This window comes from Lytechinus pictus, chromosome 7 (assembly GCF_037042905.1).
Source record: "Lytechinus pictus isolate F3 Inbred chromosome 7, Lp3.0, whole genome shotgun sequence".
Classification (NCBI taxonomy): domain Eukaryota; kingdom Metazoa; phylum Echinodermata; class Echinoidea; order Temnopleuroida; family Toxopneustidae; genus Lytechinus; species Lytechinus pictus.
Genome location: NC_087251.1, coordinates 28225443 through 28246474, shown reverse-complemented (window position 1 = coordinate 28246474; position 21032 = coordinate 28225443). Strand labels below are relative to the sequence as shown.

General features: G+C 34.8%; 1 protein-coding gene and 1 long non-coding RNA gene across 2 annotated transcripts; one reads left to right on the top strand and one right to left on the bottom strand.

Annotated features, from left to right (window-relative positions):
- Positions 1–1388: 1388 nt before the first annotated feature.
- On the bottom strand, positions 1389–5699 carry LOC129265314 (protein toll-like). The gene has a single exon (XM_054903321.2). The coding sequence runs from the start codon at positions 5083–5085 to the stop codon at positions 3286–3288; it is 1800 nt and encodes a 599-aa protein (XP_054759296.2). The 5' UTR covers positions 5086–5699; the 3' UTR covers positions 1389–3285.
- A 2868-nt stretch (positions 5700–8567) lies between these two features.
- LOC129264622 (uncharacterized) lies at positions 8568–20125 on the top strand. The gene is made up of 4 exons (XR_010294152.1): positions 8568–9056; positions 13753–13830; positions 14251–14372; positions 15653–20125. It is a non-coding gene; the product is annotated as an uncharacterized LOC129264622 (long non-coding RNA).
- The last annotated feature ends 907 nt before the right edge of the window (positions 20126–21032 follow it).

The window sequence follows — 21032 nt, the reverse complement described above, 5'->3', positions numbered from 1 at the left end:
CTTTTACAGTAATTCAAATTAGATGGTTATTTTCTGGTGTACCTTCTAACTCGCCCAGTAACATTATAATGCTTTGAAACAGAACAATAAATTGACACATTCAAACATGGGTGTCGATCGGTATTCTTGGTTGGGGGGGATGATTGACACAAATATTCTTGTGGATGGGGATCTTTCAATATAACCCCCACTAAAATCACAAAATTCAATTTGTGTTACAAGTAAGCCCAGTGGCGTACCGTGGGTCATGGCATAGGGGGGCACCAGCAAAATTTTTGAGTCAATTAGTTTATTAGGTCAGTTGCCAGGTATACTGACCTAATAGACACACTTTAAGGACAGTGCCATATATTAAACAGATATGTATCTCACTGATGAAATAATGTGAGCACGAAGCGCGAGCTTAAAATTTGTGATATTCGGACGTAAAAAGGGACATTAATCAACTTTTTGTAATCATGATACTTACCTGTCTCGCTTAACAATGCGAGCGCGAAGCGCGAGCTGAAATTTTTGTATATATTGACCCCAAAAAGGGAGATTTTAAGGACTATATTTAAGGAATCCACTACATATCTCACCACAGTCATCTATTGCGAGTGCTAAGCGCTTGCTGATTTTGTTAGAATTACACATGAAGCACTTGAAGTCATTGTAATCATGATTATTAACATACGCATCTCAATAATCAAATATTGCGAGCGCGAAGCGCGAGCTGAAAATTTAGAAATTCAGACCTGAAAAGGGGCATTCTAAAGCTTGTTTGTAGGAATTCACTAAGACCATACGTATTTCATTAACCAAATGATGCGAGCGCGAAGCGCGATCTGAAAAGTTTTGATATTGAGATCAGAAAAAGGGACATTTTAAGGACTGATTCTAGGAATTCATGGAGAGCAGACATATCTCACTAATGCGAACATAAGCACGGACAAGAAATGTTTTATATTAAGACCTTAAACTGTGGCAATCACTTTAAGTAGTCATTAAAAGAAGCATACTATTGCACATAAAATAGTAATTCGAAGTGCGAGGAAGTATATTGAAAACAGAAGCTTTTAGTCCCACAGGATTATATATCTCGTTAAAGTTAAACAGACAATGTGAGCACCAGGAACAATGAAGACATGGGCCCTAATCAAATTATGATTCATAAAGTTATGAAAAATGCGTCTTATGTAGTATAACAGAATTATAGTATAATCTAACATCATAATGAACAATAATTTCTTCTTTCCCATTACATTCCTTTCCTCTCTCCCTCTTTTTCTCCTTTTCCTCATTTTTGGATGGGCATGTGCCCCTCATGCCCCCCCCCCCCGTAGTTACCCCACTGAGTGAGCCTATTCTAAACTCATACGAAAGAAAAAATGACAAAAATTGTCTGGACCATGTACAAAGTGATCTGTTTATTGAGCATGATGTAAACAACTTCTCTCTTAAATCTAACCCGACTGGCAATATTTTTTTTCTTCTTAATGCGTGATGATAAAATGCAGATTCGGACAAATTAAGACTAGCACAAATTACAAACTGTGTGGCTTCTCGTGCGCCATCGGGCTTACCGTCAGACGATTTTTACCCTGGATTTTAACACGTTTTAAATATTTTATAAGTGCATGAAACAAAACAAACATAAAAACAATCAAAACTCAACTGTCATGTTATGATATTTCTCCAACATCTTCTTGAATCATCAGTGTGTAATATCAGCTAATATATGTGTTAAAATGAAATTAACATACCGCATGAGTGTGCTCATATAGAATGCAAAACTGTCATCCCTTTCCAAACTCAAAAAAGATTTTTTTTTTGCCAAAATAAGAAAAAATCAACCAAGTTTAGTTATTCAAGTCCATAACAATTACAAGAATAACATGGGGAAAAAAACCCTCCGATGTTCATATCCGAAGATACGCTTTAGAGAGAAATGAATGATTATTCTTTCTGAAACCATTAATTGATTTCACTTATTAAAAAAATGTAAAAATATGATCATATTATATTGAGCTCACTGAACCTCAATATTTTCATGAGAGGTATCTGATGGGGTCACATGATAAAATGTTTAATATTCAAAAGGGTTGTAGATTAAATGGGACAAACATCATGCACTTGCATGTGGGGAGGGGTAAATCTGAGAAAAGTTGTTTTTGTTGTACTTTTTCAAGATCTACCCCTCTAGGATTTACGTCCATGGAGGTTTCCCTGTTTATCTTGCCACCCTTTTATTTTTCCACCCTTTTTAATCAATTGATTTCTTAAAATTAATTTATTCACCACTGGTGGGATGGAACACCCTATCAACAAAAGTTTTTTTTCGGCGGGGTCCTTTTATGTCATGTGTTTAAAAAAATATCATATACCGGTACATAAACTTTCATTCATAATTTCATTCTTTTTCATCTTGAACCTCCACCCATCTGTTTAAAAGCCCTGGAAAAGAATGTTTTTTTATTTAATAACAATATACACAAATTGCGGGGGAAACAAACTGATTGATGGCATACTATAATCATCACTATATAATCATCATTATCAAACTTTTCATTTTTTCATCATCATTATTACAATTTTTCTACCCTGAATTATTGGGGGGGGGATGATAATACAGGCCATCCCCCCCACTTGAAATATTGGGGGGGATATATCCCCCCCACCCCCCCCGTGATCGACACCCATGCATTCAAAGTATATTGGTGTCCTTAAACAGTGGTTGTAATTAAATTCTGAAAAAATAAGGATTGTCATTGAATACGAAATATTATTACAACTTAATAGCATTAAAAGGAGTTTAAAAGCTGGTTTAACACAAAGTAAAGCAAAAAAGGAGAATATAATTGAGATTATATTTAACTATCTCCATCTTCAGGGATGTAATAATGTAACAAAACTATTTACATTGAAACAACACTGTATTGAGAGAATCAGGGAAGTGCCCTAGAGAATACACAATAAAGAATAGCACGATTTAGATCCTTCATTCTAATAAGTAGTTGATTATTCTGAAGGAAAAAAATTGTTTAAACTTTTTAACCTACTTGCTTATAACTTTACACAATAGTTGTTACAGTGACGGGCTTAAAGAACGTGCTTAAAATTTTGAAAGGGAGTTTTCACAGAGTGAAAGAACGCATTGTGTATGTTCGTATTTACCCACCAAATCAAACCGAACTCGAGCCAACAAAATGTACACAAAGGTCTCCTGTATTCATTTATAAATGTTTTGTCACTAGGGTATTGAATTCTTGTCATCATGGACCTATGTAGTAGGTCCGTGCATTATCACACAATTCGATTTTCATCATGTTCGTTTTCGACCATTTCAATTTCGTCATCACGGCCTTGGTCGACACCCTCACCATTCTCCTCGTTTCTATCCGGCACTAAGGCATGAAGGGTCGCAATGAGCTGTCCCCAGCACCTGTCCTCGGCCACATGATCCCACTCAAGGTACGCAACATGGTTCAGAAGCATCCGCAAAGTGTTATTCACTAATTCGGGGGCAATGACTTCCATCATGATAAGGATGATACGCTGCCCTCCAGGACCCACTTCGTCTTCCAGCATCCTCGTGGAAGCCATCTCCAACTCCAGCTTGCATTGCCCATTCCGCATGAAGCGTTCGTTGATGATGAATATGATGGCCCGACTGGCATCTTGGGCTGAAGACACGTTATCCAGGAGATGGGAACCCAAACGGAAATTTCGGAAGGAGACACAGAGATCAAAGCCGCTTTCGTCTTCGAGGCGAGGGAGCATTTCATCTTCGACGAATGGTTTATCATCTTCGTGGTGGCTGACGTAGGCATCAAAGACATATTCACGGTCAACATCTTCAACTGCTCCGTAATTGGCCTGGCGCTGAAAGGCATTTCCTAGGCGGCGATGATAAATGTTTATCAACCTGAATTTCCATACAACAAATGACACAAGGATGACGACGAACAAGACTATAATAATAGCAACGGAAAGTATCACGAGATGCAACTGCATTTCGTTAGGAGGAAGAGTGGACGGCCCGGGATCGGGTAAACATGATTCACCGAAGAACTCCTGTAGAGACTGCCCATTGCTTTCACACTGATATGGACCCTTTCCCGGAGGAGGACTTAATGTGATAAAGGGGATAAAATTAGGACTTCTTGTAGTTATAGCGGGCCCTGGAAGACTTACATACCAACTTGCAAAGGAACAAAGATCTAGGGTACAGTTAAACGGGTTCCCATCAAAATTCGCGACAGTAAGACTTGGTGAACCTTTAAGTTTAGCAACAGCAGTTGGTGATATTTCAGAGATGGCACAGTATCCCATTTGGAGTACCTGCAGTCTGGTCGCATTTTTCAAGATTATTAGATCCATCAGATTGACTAAGAGAGTATTGTATGAGAGGTCCAACTTTAAGAGAGAATTTAGTGTGAGTGTTGCGGGCGGTATTTCTACTAAAAGATTGTAACTAAGATCCAATTCTTGCAGTTTGGTCAACCCCCAAAACGTTGTGTTATGGATCTGTCCAATATAACAAGCAGATAAGTAAAGGCCTGTTAAGTTTACAAGGCCAGTGAATGCACCCGGTGATATATACAGGTGGTTTGTGTTATAGGTAATGGTCAATGATCGGAGGTTACTTAATTCTCCAAATGCATCTGAAGGAATGGTCCGAAAATGTTGATTTACAAGTTGGAGCTCATGCAGTGAGGTTCTTAACTTGGAAAGAGCTCTTCCTGGTATTTCATGAAGACCATTCGTTTCCAAAGAAATATCTGATAAATGGTAAAGTTTTTCAAATACAAACTGACCGACGAAGGCGACTGGACATGTATGAATCCTAAGAGAGTGTAAGGCAGGAAAGACGTTCAGTGTATCATTCGCCAATATCACCGTGTCGTCCGATGGGCCGATATTAAGGTATTTCGCGCTACTGGAGACTGCACTTGGAACAGAATGGTTTAAGGCTTCATTAAAGTTTACTTCAACGCAAAATATTTCGGATGAATCACATTCGCAGTATTCACAGAAGTTTATAGAATTGCAACTTCCAAAATAAAGCAGAAAACAGAACCAGAGACAAAAGGTGATGTCCATGGTTATCCTCAATAATGTTCATGTCCCGATGATGAAAATATAAAACAAAAGTTCAAGCGATGTCTCTGGTAATAAATACTCGCTTTTATGCTGGCTGAAATCTTAACAAAACTTACCCATTCCTGTTAGATAGAATGTGTATATATACCAAAAAAAATCAGCGTGAAAAGATTGGCTGCACATCCACTCGTGATATCGAAAGTACTTTAAAAGTGTAATCAATATGATTATTGCTTCCACGAAATTTTAAAGGCTCTTTCCTGTTATGATGTGGTTAAAAATATAAGTAATACGTTTTGATTCAAGTCGATCTCAGCTACGGAAAGCCAACAGCGCAATTATTTCAGCAAGAATCCAAATCTAGAATTGACGTATTGATGCATTTATCATGACCATCCCGCCTTCTCTAATTCCAGTAGGCCCTACGTATGATTTCCAAAATAAAATGATAATGGCGCCGCGGATTTTGCAAGTTACCAAGTTGAGGTACAGTGTCTCATTCATGACACCTTTCTTTTAATAGTGAGGTATATCATGTGCACGCTTTAATACAATAAAAATGCTTCAAATCACCCTTCGAGGGGAAGATCACCCGGACGAAACGTTTGTTGTAGAATACCAGAAAAAAAGATCCTGGTGAAGGTTTCAGAAAAATCTATCAAAGATTAAGAATGTTATTAGACCGTTAAGCTTTTTGTTTGTGGCGTCATATACAAGTAGCTGTCCTATATGTTATGTAACATAAAATGCATGAATTTCAATATTAATGGTTCATGATGAGTAAAATATTTTTCTTCTCTCAGGAGCGGGTGTGAAATGATTTGTCTGTTGATAGACTGAAGAAGGTAAAATAGAAATCATTCAGAATCTTATGAAAAATTTAATTTCATTGATTTTTTTTCATTCACGATACATGGAAGGCTGCTGCATATGAGGTCATAAATATAAAAACTTAAACTTCTAATAACTTTTTGAATCTTTTATATATTTTCCTCAAACCTTTACCTCTATTTATCACTTCCCTTTCTGCTCTTTTTAAACTAAAGGATGGGAAGGGAAAATCACCCTTTAGCTATGTTAATGATCAAGCACGTGCGCTCAATAAGTGAATCACATTTTTTTTCGCGGCGGCCAGCCTCCACCCCCCCCCCCCCCAACTAATGCAGTGACCCACGGTACACCACTGTCATGACTGTGCTACTTGTTCTATGTCTAACTCTATTTAATCAGCTTTCAGCTTTCACTTTGGTATCATGATCATCTGGATTATCAATATCATATGCATTTGTTGGACTCGGTCTTTCCTTCCTGTTTTTCATATTTCCTTCCTGTATGCTGCGTTGCTTGTGCAAATCAAAGTACATGTCTGTACTGTATTTACCCCCCCCCCCCCCCACCATTGGCGGATACAGAATTTGGGGACATAACATGGGAAATATTAGGTTGATTAATGTAAAATTCCCTGATCACCAAAGGGGTTTCCCAGTTACCCACGGGCGTAAATCCGGGCGTGTATCCCCCTACTTTTCGGAGAGGGGGATGGCATATTCAATCATTCCCCCATGCACTTTGAAGACAGAAACGATTTTTTTTAAATCATCAAATGATTAATACTACTAATAATACGTACAATTATCTTTAAATGCAGTGAAAGTGCTTAAATTCGCAATTTTTTGCATTCTATGTAATTTTATATTTAAAAAATGCAAATTTCTCGCTCACTCGCCTCCTCTCCCGCGTTCAGTCTAATCTGACAAGATTTCGGCCGTGACAAATCCCTGCGTTTAGCATATTGTAAAAAATATATTCTCTGCATCATGAGAATGTGGTTGATACGTCCATTTATGAATTGTATGAAACAAATATGGTTAAAACTTTGATCATAAACCAATCAAAACATGATTCGAATACGTTATAGCGTGAATGTGGGGGAGGGGGGTTATACTATCCTAGCGTCTTTGTGGAAGCGGTGATAATTTTGTACAAAAAATAGGCATACTCTACACTCCAAGTTAAGTGTACGATGAGTTTAATTGACTAAAATATGCCGTTAACAGAACACAGAAGCAAGTTAGACCAGCAATATTCCCCACACACTTTACAATTTCCGTTTATAGGATACTTTAAATCACATTAATTCCATAATATAAAAATATTTAAAATATGCATTTTGTTCGAGATTTTGACAGTTACATCATCTCCCAATATAATCTTAAAGATTATTGAAAATCTTTCCTTTCTGCTATATTTTTCTTTTAATTTGCATCATTGTGTTATTTCCACCTTTTTGGAAGTTTAAATTATGGCCTGTGATGGCATATAATCATATCATAAAGCACCGATCATCATGATCCCTTTTTTCATTCTCATCTCATCTTTAATCAGTGAGCAAATGAGCTTCCGTTGAACAAAATACGGACTTAATTAATACTTATTTGCTATTTATTATAAAGTTGTAATTATTGATAATTTACCTTTACCATCCTCTGTAATATATGCACATCCTTTTAAACGACTGAAGCAACCTTTTCAAGGCTCGCCCAACACGCTCACTTGCTGCATTCCTCCCATAATTACACACCCCTTTTTATCTTTTGTCATTATTCTGTCTTCCCACTGTTGAAATTTGCTCGCATATTGATACTTACTGTAATTCGTTAATTTAAATCTCAACAAATCCAATATAGCCATAAAAAATATGATAGGCCTTTAACTGGAAGATGGTATTTTAATGTACACATTGTGATCTGATAATTGTTTTGAAAGAGGTGTTTGGACACCATTTTGTCTCCAAACTACTGAAAATTTGCTCGCTTCGCTCGCTCGCATATTGATATTAACTGTAATTCATTACTTTACAGCCATTGAAAAATCGTTATATGTATTTAACTGAAAAATTGTAGTAATATGTACATGGTTATATACCCCCGTATTAATAGCCCTTTATGTAGGGTGTTGATGTTACCAAAAAATTGAATTTTCAGGTCAATATATTGCTATCATCCCCCAATGCTCGGACCGGATTTACGCCAGTGGGAACTTCCCACTAAGAAGGAACCATGGAAGGAAGTAGTCGTTCCCCCAAAATCTGATATGTATATCTGATATACATCTTAAAAGAAAAACTGGGGGAAAAACGAGAGCCGGCCCTCACTCCTTCCAATATCCAAAGCTAACTCGGGGCCGAGTAACCAGGCTTCCGCTCCCTGATTTTCAATAAACATGGAGGCCGACAAAGTGTTGGAAAATTACAACCGATTTTTCATTGCGTGGTCAGCCCCCCCCCCCCCCCCCCCCCCCATTTTCAAAACCGTCCCGTGACATCCGCGAAATTGCGCATGCTCTCCACATGATTTCACTAATTTATTGTCTTCTGCCTGCAAAAATCTGAAGAAACGTGCAGCTCATGTTTTTTTAACGACATGAACGGATGGAATCAGCATACATGAATTCATTAACAAAAGGACGAATGTCAACTCACAGTAGATCAATGGCAATATGCACTGGGGTGGAAACTAGCACACGATGACAATGGCGGGAAATTTTGAATAGCTGATGGACAGACGATCCTGAATGTATTTTGCCGAAAGGAATGCAAGTCTTGTTGTATCTTGTTTTCCCCTCTGTGTTGCTTTCGAGGATCAGTCCAATGGATTGGGGGCAGTGGTTTAATTACTATGCAGGGATTAAGAAATACATGTGGTTTGTCTCTAACGCCGAGAGAAGGAATAATGTCCGACCGAGGCGCCACAACGATCGCGGATACCGGTGTTCATATAACTGCACATCTGACAGAATGTCTTATCCTGATAATATAACTGCATATGAGGGGAAAAGATAGAAACATCAGGAAATGATTTCAAACATCGGTTTGGTATTAGACAATTCCGACAAGTCAATCTTGACATTCATATGCCATAATAATCAATATAGTGATTGTGGGCATTAAAGGAAAGACAAGACAAGACAAGGTAAGTGAAGTAACTATCTTAATTAAAACAATGTTAACAACTTTTGGAATCTTCTCAAAACGGTTCCATATATCATAACCTTGTTCATTGAATGAGTGCAAGAAATCGGTGTTTGCCAAAGCCTGTTATACAAAATGAAGTCACACCATTACAAAAAATGAGGTTTGCTGAGATTATTTAAAAGTACAAATTTTTGCAAATTCGGGGAAAATTTCACAAGATTATAGATTTACACTGCATGATGTTATGGCACAGTCTCGTTGTCAAGAGACAAGAGAAGACTTGCTCATGTCAGAAGATATGTTTTTATATAGATATGATAAAGTATATGAAGGATTTTTTCGGTAGTGAAAATTGGTTTCTTTGTATAGATAAAATGTGCATTCATTAATAAAAATACAATTGTTCAGGGGCCTGTTTCATAATTATGTAGGTATTGTGGAAAACTTTGATTTTGGTTAGCTGGCTGCCCGAGCTGTTGTCATGGTAGTTGCCTGTCATAATGACAAAGCTAACATAATTTTAAGTCTTTATGGAACGAGCCCAGATCAAAAGGATTAAGAAAAATTCTGGAAAGTACTTATTTCGGCTCAATCCACGCCATCAAAAAGTCTATTTTAATAAAAAGAGAGAACGAAAACATGATACTGAAAATTTCTTTAAATCAGATGTGGAGTATAACAAACTATTTTTTTTAAAGTTGCGTTTGATTACACATAATAGTTATGCACTTCCTGGTCAGTATAAACTGAAGGAACGAATAACGTTACCCATTCACTATTTTTTTTTACTTTATGAAATATGAATCCCCCTTTAAATGAAATGGTTCGATTTCCCTGAACATATGGAACTGCCATAAAGTATGAAATCATTCAACATGTTCTATGAAGAGCTTTTGGAAAGGTCACATCTGGACGTTAATTTTAGCCAGCATATAAAAATGTTGTTTAAATTTTAAGCACGTTGTTTAAGCCCATCACTCTAACAACTGTTGCTTACCAAGTTGTAAACTTTTAAACTAATTGTCATGAACAATTGTTTAGACGATTAAACAATAGTTGTTAGAGTGACGAGCTCAAACAACATGCTCAAAGATTTAAACAACGTTTTTACATGCCGAATCACTGCACGTGTAGACAGTCATTTTCTCCCTTAATTCTTTTTTTTTTGTAATCAAGCATTCCATTCTTGAAAGCAAGAACGGCATTTTACTTACACGATAGAATATGAAAAAATATGATTCTTTATTATGGAGAAATCATAGTTTTTAATAAAAAGCAAAAATTCTGATATCAAGAAATGTTATTTAAACAAAGACTCATTGTATTCTGATGGTCATGGTTTAACTTAGACCAAAATTTTATGGAGTGCCATTTGTTAACTCATTCACCAATTTAAAATGATTCTTATCCTGCTGCAAAAAATTGACAAAGAATTAATTGAGTTGTGAAATGGAAAGAATAAGAAAGTAAAAATTATTGTGAATTTTAATAAATTACTTGACACATTATAATTGTCGCGGATATGGAAGAAATATTGTGAAGCTTAGCACTCCATAGAGGTGAGGTTTTACAATTCTGGTTTAGACCACTCATTCAATGAACAAGGTTATGATATAACCTTATTCTCTGTTACATCTCCATGTGTGGCAAAATAAGGTTGGAAATGTTTGGCTTATTTTCTCTTTTTCTTTTGGACGAATGCTTGATTTTTTTTACACTATCAGTTTCCATTACAGATAATCATCATATAACTTGGCTCTTAAGTAAATTTGATTCTTTGAATTATTTTTTCTTAAAAATAGAGATTGAAAAATGAAAATTTTCTTGCCATATTACTTTCCATCAATAAAGGGCGTACACAAAAATATGCCCCAAATTCAAGTTTTTTAGCGTTCTGGTGAATGCAAAAAATTATTACCAAGTTACTAATGAAAAATAAATTGCAACTGTACAAAAATTACTATTTTTGAGCACAAAAGTGATATCTTAATGATTTTTTAAAGTGTGTGCTGTGTACAGCATTGGCATACCATAGTCCTTACTGTAGATTCCCCACAGGCAGGATGGTTGCAGTGAGCATGGACCATGCAGTGAGCAAGTGGTTTAGACTAGGGTTAAACCATAGAGATTAATGGGTTAAAGCTGGGTTTAATTATCAGAATACCACTTATCGTCTACACACGTCGGCATACGCTAACGAAAACGTTTGGGTATGACACCCTCGGTATACTTATCATGCTTATTGTCAAAACTGCAAAATGACAATACTCTATCATAAAACAAATAAAAACAGAAAGAGTAAGAGCATGCCACCATCGGTTATCCCATTTGTATATCACATATGCTGTGCATCCCACCCCATCCACATCCTTTACTTTCTACATTTTATCTTTATTTTGCCGTACTTTGATATTTGAATTTTGATTATTTTTATCTTGATTGTACAGCCTTAAACCAACAAGCTTTGCTTTTACTTTTGGCTCCCTCATATATTCACACCTCTCATTTTCTTTCTTTGTCATTATTTTAGAACCAGTTACAAGAATACATTTTAGTACTTTTTTTCTATTGTTGTATTATGTATACATTTCATATTTTACGATATTTATTTATGCTTATCTAACTACGAAAATTTTTATTGTATAATATTATTGTTTGTATTGAGTTGTTGAATTTTTTTCTGAAAATGTGAGATGTTGATGTGAATAAACCTTGAACCGTGAACCTTGAACATATAAATGTATTTTATTTGATTGTGGTAAATACAATGAAATAAATGAAATAAAATATAGCTTAGCCTGCTAAATGTTTGTGAAATTTGTAAAGTAATTTTCTTCATTTACGTCCCTTTTTCAGTCCATTCAGCCTTCTACACAGAATTCTTAGATTCTGACTAGAAAATTATTTACGCAATATTTTATGCGAAATCTATTAAAATATCCCCTAAAATGCTTCTGCTCATTTATTATTTTGTCGATCACCAAACTTTTATTTTGAAATTTTGAATAGAAAATAATCCATGTTAATGCAAAAAAAAAATCGTTTAAAGTAATGCATCTTCTCTTTCGTAATTATGATGATCACTTTCAATTTCGTTTGTATTATATGATAGCAATAAAATACTAAGTAGGGGATACACAACTTCGACACATAATTTTCAGAGGCATTTAGTATGGTTATTTATGTGCATTTAAAAAAAAAATCATCTTCATTTCATATCAGTTTTAGGTTCATTGCTCCATTTGATAACACTAGGTGGGAAATTCTTCTACACAGATTTCTTTTAAAAAACTCATTAGATATACTAATTTATGCGAATTTTTTTTTTTTAAACTCTGCTTTTCCATTTTTTGATCGACTTCGATTATATTTGCTTCATATGAAACCACTATACAAAACTTAACATAATTTTGAAATTAATTTAATATACCAAGTTATGCAGATGTCAAAACAACATTCTATCATATTCTATCAGGCGCTTCCACAGTATATTTAACCTATATGAAAAACTTTTTTTTTTTCATTCACTACAGTGTCAACCTAGTTGAGATTAAAAGTGCGTTCATTTCTTTGTCATGTGGCGGACGAGCACCACATCATTGATGTGCTAGTTAAGATTTTGTTTTATGATTTTGTTTTCATTTTTTTTAATACAAATTTTGTCGACATGAGAAAACTGACAACCTTCTCTAAAGCAGATGAAGGCTATCTTTCCATTCCAGTCCGGGACCTTCTGTATATACGAGTGGCGTACAGATGGGGGGCTTGGGGGCGTCTGCCCCCAAATAAAAAATAAAAATCACGACCAAGGAAAGAAAAGAGAAAGAAAATGAAAGAGAGAAGGGTAATATACATCATTTTCTGAATACTATATCAAAGTCTATCATAAAACTGGATTTTCCTAATAAAAATGTCTAAATTTTTGCTCGCTTACTTCGCTTGCTCCCAACTTTTTATAATTTTGACCCCGCTACGCCGTATCTGGCACCCCTCAATTTTTTTGGCTCTTTACACCACTAGAATCTACTCTAGCTGTCACCAGTCGAACCAGAATATCTCACCATTATCAAATTATATACATCGAATCATTTCAAAAGAAAACAGTTTTAAATATCTTACCTTCCTCGAACACTTATAAATAGATTGGAATTTATTACCTGAAACCGTTGTGAATAATCAAGTTCCAAAATGATTCATGGCTAAAATTTGAACAATATTAATCAATAACATTTCTTGCTCTCTCTAGTTTAGTTGTAAGGGTGTGCGCATGATTTACCATTTCAATTTTTCTTTTCTGCAATCACCAATGTATAATTGCTTTATGTAAATTTTATTGTTATATGTCATATATTGTGCATGTATCTGTAATTCTTTTATTAGTCCATTACTTCGTCCTAAAAAACAAATAAACTGGACTTGTTTTCATTGTATGTAACTTCCCTTTGTTTTGTTTTGAATAAAGGTGATACTTAAAAATAAATATCAATAACAGTTATAATGATAAAAAAAATAATAGTAATCATAATGAATAACACAATACTAATAATAATGATAATAATGAAAATTATATTAATTATAGTGGTGATTTCAAGCATGATACTAGTAATATAGAAATGAACAAAGTAATTGTAATACCTATACAGTATGTGGTTGGCAGATCATTTTCATTGATTTTCAACTTATTTTTTTCTCAGTGCGACTGGTCTTACCTTTGATTTTCTGGGATACGATGGTGTCTTCAATGTGGGCATATACTGATATAATCAATATAGGTGAGCTTGTACTAAACTTATTCAGATTTCTCAAAAGTATTTGAGAATATCTGTGATGAATCCATTTCGTTTTCATTAGTTGAATTGTACAGAAAAAAAATCTGTATGACAGATATGGGGAGAATAGGAGAAAGATGACGAAAATGAGCAAAAAATAAATAAGCTCTCTTTCCCCCAATAAATTGTATGAATGTGGACACAATTACTTCCCATTTTCTCCCCCCCCCCCCATCGGCCTAAGGGGCCTGTGACGCGGGACTATACTAAATCCGATCGTGTTTCCAAACATTCTAACGTTTATTCTTTGCTCTAATGTGTTGCTTTGATTATTGTACATAATGTAACTCACTTTTTATGGCAAGGAAATAAATAAACTTGAACTGAACTCCCTTTTCTATATTGTTTAAAATGTTCAAACAGAGAGGAGGCCGGAAAGAGTCTTTCATGAGTCGAATTATCCTAGTGGGAATATGGCTCATCACTGCTGCATCAGGTATGATCACGTGGTACAATTTGGAGTGACGCTCATCAAAATCTCTCAGGTGAATATTGTACTTCGGTAATCGCCAATTGGAGTACAACCATTTCGTCTATTTTGTATTTCCATCCTTCATTTAAACATAATTCGTCTAACAACCTGATCGTCTACTAACCATTTGGTCTAATTGCCATTAAGCCCATTTATCACTTTGTCTTATTTACAGTAAGGCTATACCCATAAGATCCGCTTAGTCTAACAACATTTAGGCGTTTATGGTTAGATGAACTGTTCATGAACCAAATATTTATTTGACAAAGTAAAACGCAATAAGTAGACAAAGGGTACAAGGTAGACCAAACAACAAATAGACCAAATAGGGTTTAACCCATTTATAATCGGGCTATCTGATTACTAGACCAACTATATTAATTTGGTGATCAATTCCAATTTTCTTTAATGATAACACTAGGGATCTAAAACTTCTACAGAGAAGTTTGAAACTCATATTATAAGTAAACTTATTATTTTATGCACTAGCTGTTTTACAAATTCACAAAAAACTTCTAGAGCTACATGAGCTTTACCATTTTTTTACACAGATTTTTAAATTTTGACTAGAAATTTATGAAAAAATCATATATTACCATGTCAACAAAACTTCCAACACATTTGAAAAATATGTATTGTATGTCTTTACCCAAAGACCGATGTTTGTGCCAGATTACAGGAGCATTGGTCAAAACCATGAGCGGAGGAGATGGTTCGATCCGCAAGATTTGTATCTAATGACATGTTCCATAATATGCTGTTACCATAGCATTGCAATTTCTGACACATGCGAAACATATATATCTTTGTCTCAAGACCAAAGTTTGTGCCAAATTTTATGAGAATTGTTTAAAAACTGATGAAGCACTTCGATCGCTCGGCAATATTTGCAACGGACCGTCCGCCCAATCGCCTGACCTTATTACCACGATTCCTCCTCCCCTTCAAACTTCGTTTATAATTAGCGTGGGTATGGGTTGTATTAAGCTCTGTATAATTATATAGGAATCAAAATTTTCAGGGGTCACACCAGATTAAAAAAAATTATCAAATGTTAAGAACTATGTTATCTTGTTACTACACCTTGGAAACCTTTATGTGATTGGCTGCTGAGTTTTGTTAGCATGGTAGTTGTAGTTCCCATAATTAAAAAAAATACCGTTGGCTAGTTGTAACTCTATGAAACTCTATTGGTCCTTGGTCTGTTATTTTGTTGCATGACATAAACAAGAAACGGAAGATATGTATAAGACTGTTTCACTTCTTTTCTTATTTGTTTTGTTTTTACATCAGATCAAGAATTAACCTGGTATCGATCAAGACGTCTACTACAGTGAATACGATCGAATTCCAGCTAATCCATCTAGAGCCAAAATTGGAAGTGGAATAGGTCTTAACTCGAGTACACTTCACCATGGACCTATGCGGCGTGGTCATCGAGGAATGGCGCAGGTTTTCATCAAGAGGTGATGATGAATCAGTTGGATATTGGAATGTTGTTTTGAAGGCATCCGAGTGTGGGTATGTTACGACGAGAATGAGGTCTGATGTCTTGACTAGCCAATTCAATTTCCAACAAGAAAGCGGCCAATTTTACAATGAGAAGGAGTAGCTAGGGGCTAGGGCATGTCTGGGCGATGGACTTTGGTCGATGAAGTCTCATAGTCAATCGTGTGAACACAGTTTGTTCATATAGCATACACATTGTCAACTGTATGATGAACACAGTGTGTAATCACAAAGTCAAATGTATGAACACTTGTGTGTCCACACTGTGACAAAAATGCGTGTGTAAAAAAACTGATGAGAAATAGTTGCCACACAGTTAACTTCGCTGTGACGACTTACACTGTGTTCCGCACAGAGTCAACCTATTAAAAAAAAAAATTTTCAACTCTGTCAAATTCATTTGTCAGTGTGTTCACACAATGCATGCCCACGCAGTGAAGGTAAAAACCATTCTGTGTCTTTTATGAAGATAGCCACAGCGTGTCATTCATTGAGTACATCGTGTTCATATAATTCCACACAGTGACCACATTGTGAGGAAGATAGCCACAGTGTATCATTCGTTCAGCACAATGTGTTCATATAGTTACACACACTGACCACACTGTGAGGAAGATAGTTACTGTAGTTTATTTGTTCAGTACAGTGTGTTCATATAGTTACAGTGACCACACTGTGAGGAAGATAGTCATAGTGTGTCATTCGTTCAGCACAGTGTGTTCATATGGTTCCACTGAGGAACCACACTGTGAAGAAGGTTTCCACTATGTGGCATTTGTTCAGCACAGTGTGATCAAAGTGTGATGATCAATTATGCAGATTTAAATTACATGGAAACAAAAAAGTCAATTCCATATTTTGAGGAAAAGGTAAATGGCCTCTGTGCATTTTTCATATATAATGATTTATTCAAGAAATATATTTTCTAACGAAAATTCAGATGGAAAGATTAAAAAACACATCCGTTTTTTATGGTAACAATATGATTTACTATCTAAAATTATAAACAGCAATCAATATAGTTGAGGAAATAGGGTGCCTTATCAGAATTTTTGCTGGTTAAGGATTGACAACCTGATTCCAAAAATATCAGTTTCATTAACTACTATCAAGTCACTCTTGCAATTCCGGTTAATTTTGTACCTAAAATCACCTATTTGACCACAGTTAGGATAAAGTAATTTCAAAAAATGCTTTTATAACACCAGCGAAATTCAAAATATTATCCGTTGTAGAAATAAACCCAGATTTTTTACAGAGTAGTTTCACAGGCAGAATCATGACTGCAATGGTCATTTAAGCCATAAGTTTACCGTAGATTACAGTTTAATAATTCTATTTTCCAAAATATGATGAAGTAATTAATCGTATTTACGGTTTTGATGTGAAAGAAGTATGCGGTGGTTCCTATTCCTCATTAATTTCAACAGTTTTGGCCCATTATCATATGGTCAGGCCTAACTGACAAATTGCCTGGTCAAAAAAAAAAAAGGGGGGGGGGTAAACATCACAAAAAAACTCAAAATGAAATACTTAAGCGGGATTTACTCACTGTTATTCTTAAAAGACAACTCCACCCCAACAAAATGTTGATTTTAAGAAAAGGAGAAAAATCCTTGAAAATTTCATCAAAATCCGGTGTAAAATAAGAAAGTTATGACATTTATGTTTTCGCTTAATTTCACAAAGTAGTTATGCACATCCTGGTCGGTATGCAAATGAGGGAACTGATGATGTCACCCACTTACTGTTTCTTCTACATTTCATTACATTTAATATGAACTATTTTAATTTAATCATTGTCACGTGAAACAAAGATTTATTTCTCCCTGAACACGTGGAATTACCATTGTTTTAACATTTTTTTGTTCAGTCAAGTTGCTTATTATTTTCAAATCCATTAAAATTGCAATATTGTGTAATTCAAACGATGAAAAATAAAAAAAAATAGAGAGAGACATCATCGACTCTCATTTGCATATCACTGAGTTGTGCATATAATTGTTTTGTGAAAAATAAGTGAAAATTTAAATTGTCATGATCGATAACATTTCGTTTTATTCGAAAAAAACTTCAAATCTTAACCTTAATCGGTATGGATGTGTTATGAAACCTAAAATTTGTGCAGAAGTTTTTATTAATAGTATACTTTAAAAACACTTTTGTTATTTTGGCCACCTTGATCACGTCTATAGGCCCATGAAAACTACATATGTACAGTGTGTGTCAATCAAACCATTACATTTTGGGGAAAAAACTGTCAAAATTCTGTTTAAAAGTATGAAGGAGTTTTTACAAATATGATTTTTTTGTTCGCACTGTATGAGTTGCAAATTTAGGATTGTGATAATTTTCATGGTAATTATGTTAGGATGGGTCAGGTTTGAATACTTTCTAATGTAGAGTCATGTGAGACATCAGTCTTAATGACCCGATTTATGAGCCTCTGATAATTCTAGCCACTCACAATGACAAATTACATCATTCCTAATTATCCGAAAGCAATTATGATTTTAATAATGGTTTCTCTTTCGTTCTTTCTTTCTTCTTTCACTGCGCCTTGGGCACTCTGCCGAGTGGATTTGGCGCATTACAAATCACATATATTATTATTATTATTATATAAGTGTGTGCTTATTAAGTTTTTATGAAGGGTTGTTTTACATTCAGGGTATGTTTAAAAGGGTATTCTGTACATTATAAAAATATATGTAATATTATCTCAAATCAAAGATGGCACTGTCAGAGCAACCTGCAAGAGAAAAAAAATGAAATATACGTTTATCTCTCAAAATTTACGATATATGTCATTTTATGGCAAAATTTACTTTCGTCCCCCCTCCCATTTTTTCTTCTAATTTTGAGTCCCCGTTGAATATTATAAAATCATTCGGGATTGTTTGACCAATCATTTTACCAACCATTCAGTTTTGATTAATGAAATTTGATTATTCAAAAAATGAAAACCTCCAAAGCTTCAGGTAATTTGATTTTTGTTGTGACTATCAACCAAAAAATGGAGTGTCAATTTTGGTCCAAAAAATTATTGTCCTTTCAAAATTCGGCATTTGTATGCATTTTGACATTACTTGATTACTATTTTTTTTGTCTATGAGAAAACTTGTGTGCGTGTGTGTATGTATATATGCAAGAAATTTAGAATGTTCAATTTGCCCAAAATCCGCCTACATTTTAAGACAGTTAACATTCAAACGTTGTAAAATCAATTTCTGTCTAAAAGTATCCTCTCCGAAAAATGAAGCAATCAACAGATATTGTTTTTAGTCAAATGAAACAGGTATGTATATCCTGATCCTAAAACATCCCTGAATACTTTCCATGCATTTTAATAGTATTTTTATCACTTTGGTAAAACAAATGCCACATTTCTGGAAAAAGCCTGACAAAATTAATAATCTGAATATGAAGGAGATTTTTTTATATTGATAACTGTTTTAAAGTCTTCTCTATCAGATGACCTTTTTGTCCAAGAGGTAAAAAAAAAACGGCTTGCGCCAAGATGAAAGACATAAATTAAGCAGTAGTCTGGATTGAATACTCAATCAAATAATTGGTCCTTGCATACATTATGGTTATGTGGATGTATTTGTTGTACCCATTCAATTTATGCATGATTGGGGATAAGTTATGTGTAATAACATTTTCACTTTAAGCAAGAGCGTGACCAAACTTCTTACTCGAAGTACACAAAATAAGGAGAAGTTAGACAAATCAATATCGGTGATTTAATCATTACAACTGATTGATTATTTTCTATTGCTCAATATGCAATATCTTCTTATAAAGTGATTTTTATATAATTCCTTTCTGCTTTTTTCATAGTCAAAATGAATGAAACCATCTCATTAAAAACGCTGATAACTATTTGTATTCATTTTCATGTATTCCTTGGAAGATCTTAAAGATAATTATCCATCAGTATTCAACTAAGCACAACATATATAGAATATTACAATCATAATAATTTGACTCATAATTCCAACATAATCACAAATGAATGCAAATGGGCAAGTCATCTGATTGGGCGGAGGAACCTACTTCATTCACACTGCTGCTTCAACTGTGCACATTTGCTTCATTTTGGCGAAAGTCATTTTTTGACACCCTGAGCAACAAGGGTCAGTGTCCAGTCAAGCATTGTTAAAAAATTGAACATTTTGTATCATCTGATAAAGAAGACTTTATTGCATGTAGCAATATCAAAAGATTGACCATTAAATAATAGTGTTACACCTCCTTTTGGCTACTTGTATTTATTCTTGTTTCATTCAAATTGATCTCCCCCTCCTCTCCCTTCAAATTTTTCGTATTTTCATTCATCATTTCTTCTCTTTCATTATTAACGGTTCTCACCTGATCGATGTTGGGCTTTAACTCTACCTCGATCATATCCAATTTAATAACCCATGACCGTCATTCTTCTCCATCAAACAATCTCATCTCATCTTTTCTATTTCCTTTTCTCACTCCTTGTTCTCTCATCTCTTCCTCACTCCTCTCTCTAATATCTTCTCTTACATCTCATTATTAAAAAATTGCTTTATAATCTATTTATTGATTTATTTGTTTATATTTATTATTTTTTAGGGGGAGGGGGGTTCCAAACCCCCTCTCCCCTCCATCTCCTTCTTCCACCTCTCCACCCCCTCTCTCTCTCTGTGGTTATTCTTTGCACATGTGCAAAAAAGAATTCTAATCACCCTCTAAAGGGACTTTCATACTTGGTTGTGCGATCATTTGGTTATATTTATATATATGTTATATTGTTTACATGATAGCAATGCTCACAAACGGTCAAGCAACCAATTTTGGAAGCCCCTTTATGTGTATCTTTTCTACTCCATTCTCACAAAGCTCTTGGGGGGGAAAGAGTGAACTTCATGAAACGTATGTCAACATTAATAAACCAGGTCCAATAATCACTTCAGCAAAATAAATGAACAAACTTCAAATTATCCTCGGATGAAAAACTCTTTTTGATAAGATTGTAAGAAACATTACCTAAAAACTATACCTATTACTCTTTGTAAATCCCCTCTATCTTGCGTCACAATGCAATGATTATTATTCAAGGATGCAGTGTGGGGAAAATATACAGCACATTGTCAGAAAACATACGAAATCTTAAATATCAAAATACAAA

Bases quoted from the DNA above. Each gene is read 5' to 3' on its own strand.
- LOC129265314 (XM_054903321.2), bottom strand. From the start codon at position 5,085: ATGGACATCACCTTTTGTCTCTGGTTCTGTTTTCTGCTTTATTTTGGA.